Source organism: Pteropus medius, unplaced genomic scaffold, assembly GCF_902729225.1.
Source record: "Pteropus medius unplaced genomic scaffold, Ma_sr-lr_union100, whole genome shotgun sequence".
NCBI lineage: Eukaryota > Metazoa > Chordata > Mammalia > Chiroptera > Pteropodidae > Pteropus > Pteropus medius.
Genome location: NW_024351729.1, coordinates 15477758 through 15486205, shown reverse-complemented (window position 1 = coordinate 15486205; position 8448 = coordinate 15477758). Strand labels below are relative to the sequence as shown.

The 8448-nt window shown below is 40.6% G+C and overlaps 1 protein-coding gene and 1 pseudogene across 1 annotated transcript; both read right to left on the bottom strand.

The window, feature by feature from the left end:
* Nucleotides 1-821: 821 nt before the first annotated feature.
* On the bottom strand, nt 822-940 carry LOC120587757 (uncharacterized; annotated as a pseudogene).
* A 3255-nt stretch (nt 941-4195) lies between these two features.
* Nucleotides 4196-6633, bottom strand: LOC120587423 (gamma-crystallin E). The gene is made up of 3 exons (XM_039844153.1): nt 6567-6633; nt 6227-6469; nt 4196-4548 (listed from the first exon to the last, which is right to left on the bottom strand). The coding sequence occupies exons 1-3, from the start codon at nt 6573-6575 to the stop codon at nt 4276-4278; spliced, it is 525 nt and encodes a 174-aa protein (XP_039700087.1). The 5' UTR covers nt 6576-6633; the 3' UTR covers nt 4196-4275.
* Between the last annotated feature and the right edge of the window lie 1815 nt (nt 6634-8448).

Genomic DNA, 8448 nt, shown 5'->3' with positions numbered 1-8448 from the left:
CCATCATTTCTCTTGACATTTTATCTTTAGTTGTTCAAGTTCAGAACACTCAACTATTCTTTCTCACTTTCTACTGCCTTTAATCATTTTTATCTTTTTATCAGTTTCCTGTCCTTTTTCTCATCGTTACAACTCTTATAAAATGTGGTTATTCTCCTAAGTAATCCTGCTCAAAAATGATTAAGGTATTGATTTGGCCAGAGTAGTTAAAGAGTCAAAGATTAAAATTTTTAACCAGTTATTTTTTATGCTTTTTAAAAAATCTATAACAATGTCAACAGTGTTTGAAAGTTAAGGGAGAAATCAAAAATCTTTTTTTTCAGAGTTTTATTGTTTCTCTTCAGTTTATTTGCTTTGCATTTTTGCAAAAACAATAAATACTTTAAGAGAAGAATAAGAAAATATAGACAAGTGAAAAAATAAGAAACAAATACTCTCATCTGTACAGAGATAAATACTATAAATATCACATAGCATATTTTTGTCAGATTTTTTTCTATATACCCATATGTACATATATAATTTCAGATCAATTTCTATACACATTTGTGTGCACACATATAATTTTAGTGTATCAAATCTGATTTTAAGAATTTATCTTTGACTATTGAGTCCATCTCACCACATATAGTTAAATGGCTTCATGATCTTCAATTTTTGGATGTATAGTTGTTTATCTATCTATCTATCTATCTATCTATCTATCTATCTATCTATCTATCTATCTACCTACCTATTTATTAGGCAAAGCAACCCTTGGTTGACCTCACAGATTGCAAGGACCTTGTCAGCTTACAATCTCTTATTTTTTTTATTTTTTACACCTACAGCACCTGATCTTCCTAGGTGGTCTCCCATCCAAGTACTAACCAGGCCCGACCCTGCTTGACTTCCGAAATTAGATGGGATCAGGCTTGTTCAGGGTAGCATGGCCGTAGACTATAGTTGTTATTTAAACAATACTGTTTTTATTGTCTTCACATTACTTAAAATATTTCTTATTACAAATAATATAGAGCAGTCAAGATCAAATGAAAATGTATTTGAAATTTAAAAAATTATTAACCAACAAAATTGTTTAAAAGCATAAAAGTTTGGAGCATAATCCTTGGTTTAACAAATTTCCAAACTGTTGAGCAAAATGACAACTGGAAATATTGATTTCCAACTGATTTCTTTTAATTTATTTTTTCAAAACAATTTGGTTTTCATTGGCTTCTTAAGAATTTCCTTAGTCTGTGATCCCTCATCTCTCCCACACTCACCTTAGATATACCAGACACTTCTATGAGTTTAACCATTATCTCCATAAAGAAGTTACCCAAGTTTACAGCACTGAATATATTCATCAAGGGTCTTTCAAGATCACTCTTCTCAGATAATCAACAACTCACCTTGATCTTGAGATTCACACATTTTATGTTCACTACGAAACAAGAGCCTGGTGTGAACATGTGGCACAAAACAATTGTCTTCTTTGCTTCACGTGTATCTTATAAAAGCAAAAAAGGTGAATGAAAGAAATGCAAATCCTATTTTCAGCAATACTAGGAGAGAGATAAAATATGGGAATGTAAAACTATATGTTAGGGGTGCCTGGAATGTAGACTCTTGGTAGGAACTGCAAGGGAGGGATGCAGCAGATGCTGAGAGGGCAGGAGAGTAGAAATGTGGCACAAGGGGCCAGATCTTTGGAAAGTCCAGCACAAATCTATTGCCTTTTAGTCATATACTCAACCAGAAGTGATGATTCTAGATCTTTGCAGAAAAAGAAGAGCTTCAGGAGAAGGACAAGATAGAGATTAAACAGAAGGCGCATAGGGAAAAGACATCTGAAGTGTCTTCTACCCTTTTGTGAGGATGTACATTGCATGCTGAACAAGGCCAACTAAGGAATTATGTAGAGATAGTAGCCCACCTTCTGGCTGGTGAGTGGTCACTTCCTTCCATCTTACCTATAGCTCTTAATAAATGGCAAGTTTTACTTTTAACTTAGAGAATATGGTCATATTTGGTTCCCCATCAGTGTATACTAGCAACTTCTTACATTCTCATGAACTTCTTGGTCACCCAAGGCATTTAGGTTTACTCCTCCAGCCTTACTTAGGTCAAGGTACTTTCTCTAGAAAGAATTTTTTTTTATACATATAACTGTTTTATCCCAAATCTTGATAAACCATTGATTCACATATGTGTTTTTAACATCACTGAGTCTGCTTTAAACTAAGCACACTCTGCTAGATCCTTCGGAAGGTACAAATATGTTTGAGACACTATCCCTAGCTCCAGAAGTTTAGGATCTAATAGGAGAGGCAAACATGTCAGCTTCCAGACTAAAAATGCTGTAATTGAGGGCCATTACTGATCAAGGAGAGGGAGAGTGGGAGAAATTATCTGAGGAAAGAAGAGACTTGTGCTTGTAGAACATGCCTCATTCACATTTATTATCAGAACCTCAATTCAGCGTAGTTAATGGAACAACCACATGATGACGAGGCTGGGATCTACTCCCCCACTTCCTCAGTGAAAATTATAATTTAATTGAGTATCTCTGCCATCTCTTAATTTTCAGGGTTTTATCTAACTTAATTTTCCGGCTGAGCTGTGTCTGCATACAAGTGACAACTCATCTTTTTTAGCCTGGGTGTCTGCTCAATAAAATATAATGAGAGGCAAAAATGTAATCTTAAGTTTTCTAGTAGCTGCATTAAAACCATTAAAAAAAACAACAGGTAAAATGAACATTAATAGATTTCATTTAACTTAATATATCAAAAATATGGTCATTGTAACATCAAGTTAATATGAAAAATATTGAAATATTTTCCATTCCACTTTTTATATTTGAAATCTGGTGTGTATTTTACACCTATGACACATCTTCTTTTGGAATAGCCTCGTTCCAAGTGTTCAACAGCAGCATGTGAGAGTGACTACTGTATTAGACAGCATGGATTGCCATGTCTTTGGAAGATCTTCAGATATCTTGGAGCTTCCATGTGAGTTAGGGAAGTAAAATGTCAGGCATAAGTTATCTGATCCCTTTTTTCCATTAACATTTAGGGTTGGAGAACAACATATTTCCTATTGAATATATATTTCAAGTTGAAAATCATTTGCAATGGTTCTTTCATAATCATGGCCATTCAGCTCGCCAAGAACTTATTTCAACAAGAGGTTACCATTTTCGTAATTAAGGTAAACTCCTAAGCTGGCAAGCAATTAATTTTTTTTATCAATTACATATAAACATCTGAAATGGAGAATTCTGTTTTCATTTAAAGAAAATCCTGAAGTGTAATAGAATACCTACTGAGATTTTATTTTATGAACTTCATCTTTCTGAAAAGAAATTTTGAACTCAGTTAAATTGGTTCCCATGTTTCTTTTTTTCTTTCTTAGTGCTATGATTATTATCAAATAATAAAGACTGATCCAAGTTTGGAGACGATATCAGCCTAGCCAATTTAGGTTTTCAAACTTCGTATGATTGCATCTTATTTTCCTAATTATGTATATTCTGCCTTTACTTGTCACTCTGTGTTCATTTTCATTAGTGCATACTAGCTGAGTGCTCTGTACCTCCTCTAAGCAGAAAAATGTTAGGAAGAGTCCTTTATGTTTTTCATTAACGTGGCACTCAGTTCTTATATTAGTGCTGTGGATAAATAAATATTAATAAATCTACTCAGCCAGTCACATATTTTTAGACGTAAGATGTGTCAGACGCAGTTATCTTAAAAAACCTATCTCTGTCTAACTCATTTCCTCCCTTGGATACAATTTCACTTAGCCTTTCCACTTAATGCAAACTCTAAAAGGGAATTTTACTAAGAAAAGAGTACTAAAAGAAGGTGACAAGATATTTCACCAGCAAACTTACAGAACAGTTTCCTAGAAACTACCATATGCAAAGCTAAAATGTGATTTAAAAATAATAGCTCATTTAATCCACACCACAGCCTTATGAGATAAAGTGTTGCCACCCCACTTTTTACAAATCAGGAAACTGAGGCACAGAAGTGCTAAGTAACCTGCCCCATCATGTATAGCTAGGAAGTGGATGTGGACCCAGGCATTCCGGGTCCAGACGCAGTGCTGCCCCATACCACGCTTTCCACCGACATGTGTAAGAAAGGCCACATTAGTCCCAGCTTTGTTTTTGCCGAGCCCTTCCAAGGAGCCGGAAAGGAAAACAGGACTACATGACTGCATGAAACACACAGGAAATATTTTATTAGCTTCCAGACGGAGAAAGTGTAAAGTAAAAATGTTTCAATAGAAATCCATGGCTCTCCTCAAAGAGCCCACTCTGGCACTTGTGGCCCCCCAGTCGTGGTAGCGCCTGTAGTCCCCCGGCCTCAGCAGGTATTGCCGCCCCCGGTAATGGGGCATCTCGTACAGGATCCAGTAGCCCTCCAGCACGCTGAAGGAATGGATCTCACTGAAGTGGAAGCGGTCGTAAACCGAGGGGCAGTCCTCCGTCAACTCCACCATCTGGCCCCTGTAATCTTCCCTCTCGTAGAGTCTGATTCTGTGGGAGCTGGTCTGTGGATTCAGCAATCAGCAGACAAGAGAAAGTCAGGAAACCTAGCCTTTAGCAACCAATCGCGCTCAGCCCTGGGGGGGATGGGCATTTCTTTATCTTTTCTATATCAAAGGCGACAACTTAAAAAGACGGCCAACACCAAGGCTGCTGTGTACATTTGGGAAGGTCGAACGCTGCGATACTGAAGAGGGCGCCATTCACGTAGATCAAGATATTAACGGTGCTACACAGAGTTTTCTAAACCTAAATCCACACTAACCATCCATGCTGGCTCTATTTAGTACCATTCTTAAGTAGCAATTTTTATATATTTTTTGCTCTCTACTTCATAGGCTTATGGTAGACAGATGCTCCTTGGTTGACATAAAAATAACTAAATATTTAAATAAAAAAGAAAGGATCCTTGGAGAAAAGGTATTATTTTGAATCTCAACGTTAGGAGAAGCTAGGGGAAAAGTCGACTTGCTTTCCCTGCAAGTGAGGACACTACTTGGTGGCAACTCAAGAAGAGAGTCCAAACCAGGCAATCTCTAATCCCCTCCTTTCTGGTTTAAGCCCTGGTACTCTAAAATCTTGAGAAGTAAGAACCATCATAAAGATTAGGTTCATTTCTCAGCTCTAATATATGTTCCCACAAATTTGCTTTAGGTAATAAACAAAAATGGAAGTTCAAGATTGTGAAGGAGGCCTGTACAGAATCAAAAAAGTATAAAACCTTTAGAAAAATAGAAAGTTAGGTGGTTTGTCCTAAGCAGATCTTGCCATCTTTTTATGAATACTTGTTCTTTTATCTTCTTTCCCAACAGGTATCTATTGTCTCAACATCTTCCTTCTTCCACCATTAAATACTCTTTAAGAAAGGTTCTCTTTGGCAATTAATTCTCCGGTATTAAAAGACTGTTGATCAGGTATCTTCCATGGTTTGTAAAGGACTCACATATATATTTTCTAATTTGTTCACAGCAACCCAACACACATGGAGCACCACTATAAGCCTTTTCTCCTTTTATGAGAAACTAACGACAGAGCTTGAAGTCTGTAACTAGAAGAGTCAGAACTGGAAAGTGGACGGCCAGATTTTCAGGCTCCTAATGCCAGTCTGGGTCCTTTTCCCCAGGACTCTGTCATCGTCAAATCAGAGAATCCCTAACTGGCGGAGGGGAGGGGTGGTATTTGGGTATGAGCAGGCTTTGCAGGAGCTATTGGAATCACATGGTTGGTTTCCTGTTTTGCCTAATCTAAAGGCAGGACTTGAGAGACCCTTGCTGCTCATATTTTGGGTAGAGGGTGGTTTAACACATGCCGCCAGGTAAGCGCCTTTCATCCTCATCACAGCTCTAGGAATTAGCTGCTCTTATTAGCCCTACTTTACAGAGGAAAGGGAGAAATGGTCTGGAGTAACTAGCCTAAGGCCGCCTGAGAGTAAGGAGTTAATCTGTTACTTATTCATCACCTGTAACACAGACATTCCGAACTAATAAAACCTTTTCCCATTAGAGGTGAGTTTACTTTTAACAAAGTAAAATAAAAATTCCAATGAAAAGCCTTGCATTAATAAAGGAAAAGAGATTTTAGTTAGAACCAGAAAAAGAAGGCTACCGTCCCATATGGTGAATACTACATCTGGAGCACTGTGGTGACCGGAGGGCACAGAAAGAGCAGGGGAACTGGACTCACGTGGGGGATGAGGCGGCAGGAGCGGACCGAGTCGCTGAGACCCATCCACTGCTGGTAGTCGGGGTAGTCGCCGCGCCGCAGGAAGTACTGGCAGCCCGAGTAGTTGGGCTGCTCATAGAGCATCCAGCAGCCGCTGTCCACGCGCACCGAGTTGCAGCGGCTGAAGTAGGGCTGCAGGTTGGAGTGGTCACTGCTGCACTCGTAGTGGCGGCCCTGGAAGCCGCGGTCCTCGTAGAAGGTGATCTGCAAGGAAGGCAAGGAGACGCTCGGAGGCCTGACCCTGGCCCCCGCCCCCGCCCCCGTCGGCCGGGGCCCCTCCCGGCCTGGGCGCGGGGCTCACCTTCCCCATGGCTGGTCGACACGGATGAAGCGAGTTCAGTGGATGCGCCCGCAGGGCGGCGGGTCTATATACGAGGCCGGCTGCTGCGTTGGCAGGAACAACACAAAAGGGGCCCGCGGGGTGAGGGGATTTCCTCTCTTTTCTATATAATGACTGCGGGGGTGGGGTGGGGGACTTATTGTATGTTTCGTCGTAAACTCGCCAGAGCTTTCGAATTGATGACCCGGGTTAAAACTGTCACTCGGTGCCCCTCGGACCTTTAAATGGAACCTATTCAGGAAACTGGAACTGAAAAGGCGCTTACCCAAGTTAGTAATTGTAATCAAAAGTTTTATTTGTCTTTTTAAATTTCGAAATGATCTCTTTTTTGAGTGACATCGCGGGGCAGTGACGAGGTCCGAGGTCGGAAAGGGCTACAGCATGAGGCGTTTAGATCAGATTGCGTTTTCCTGGTGTGAATGTGGAATATGGGAACGAACGTGCTTCCCCGCTAGGCCTTTTAAAATAGGATGGGATTTTCCTCCAAGAGAATGTGTCTGTGATCCTACCTGCCGATAGAAGGGTACAGCAGACATTACTAATACCGGAGGAAGGATGACGGTGCGGAGTGAGGCGGTGGACCTGGATGAAGCCCTCTCTGAGCCTCTGGTCTCAGCTCTGCTCCCTAGAGACTGAGCGGCCCCAGGGGCATCGCCTCTGGCCTCAGCTCTGTGCCTCCCACCCCACAGGCAAGGAAACCTTCAACTTTGGAATTCAGGATGTGACACTGGTGGTTATTTATTACACTACTTATTAATTAATGTTTTTGTGCTAAGTGCCAAGCTTATTTGTTTGCATCTAGCTGCTGACAAATTCAAGTTAACATGCAAATATAACAAAATTTTAAATCCCACAATTTTTGCAGCGCTTCTGCCTTCTTGAGCATTCCCAGCCCTGATTGCTCCCTAGTTAAGGCTCTGGCTCCACGGACTGGAGTCTTATGCCTACTCCCACCCCAGAACCCCTAGAAGCTCCAGAAGCCTCCCTCTCTCTAAAGCAGGATTTCTCAACCTTAGCACTAATTGTGACATTTTAGGCTGAAAACTCTGTTGTGAGGGCCTGTCCTGTACATTGTAGGATTTTAGCAACATTCCTGTTCACTACCCACTAGATGCCAGTAGCACCCCCTTCCTCCCTCCCCAAGTTATGAAAACCAAAAATGTCTTCAGATACTGCCAAACGTCCCCATGGGAGACAAACTCATCTTTCGTTGAAAATCCGTAAGTCTAAAGTGCTAGACATATGCCTGACAGTCTCACCATTTAGTTACCCTAGTGCATTAATGAGGTGATTGGTTGACTGTGTTTCTGGCAGCGTAGAAATTCCACAGAGATGCTCTGGGGCCTCTCGGAGAGCAAGTGGGAAGAATAGGAATGCTTTGTAAGCTCTGTTGTTTTTCTCTTTTTTCTTTCTTAATGCAAGAGCCTGACTTAAGCTTTGATTGAGATGCATTCACTTCAAAGAGGCACCCACTTCAAAGATCTTGAATAAACAGGTTGCCAGCCACCTAACTGGGTAAAAAGTCAGCTAGCCCACCCCCACTTTGTTTTAGAGATCTTGCTTTTTTTTCCTATAACTGAAAGTTTAGGCCTCTAGTTTTCTCTCTTCCCACACTTTAAATTCCTGCTTTTTTTGTTTTAAATTCACCGATAAAGAATGAGCCCATAAAACTCTAGGCCCTCCACCCTTGACCCGAATAAAAACAGAACCCCAGGCATACACCCTCTCTTGTTCTCCCCTATACTTCTCCTTCCCCCTCCACACCTTGCTGTGTGGCCCCAGGTGAGCCATTTAATTTCTAAGACCTGTAAGAAATACAATTTTTTTTTAAATTTTTTTTTTT

Coding starts and splice junctions, on each gene's coding strand:
- LOC120587423 (XM_039844153.1), bottom strand. Junction 4,549..6,226: donor CCTGCCGCCTCATCCCCCAC/GTGAGTCCAGTT, acceptor CTGAATCCACAG/ACCAGCTCCCACAGAATCAG.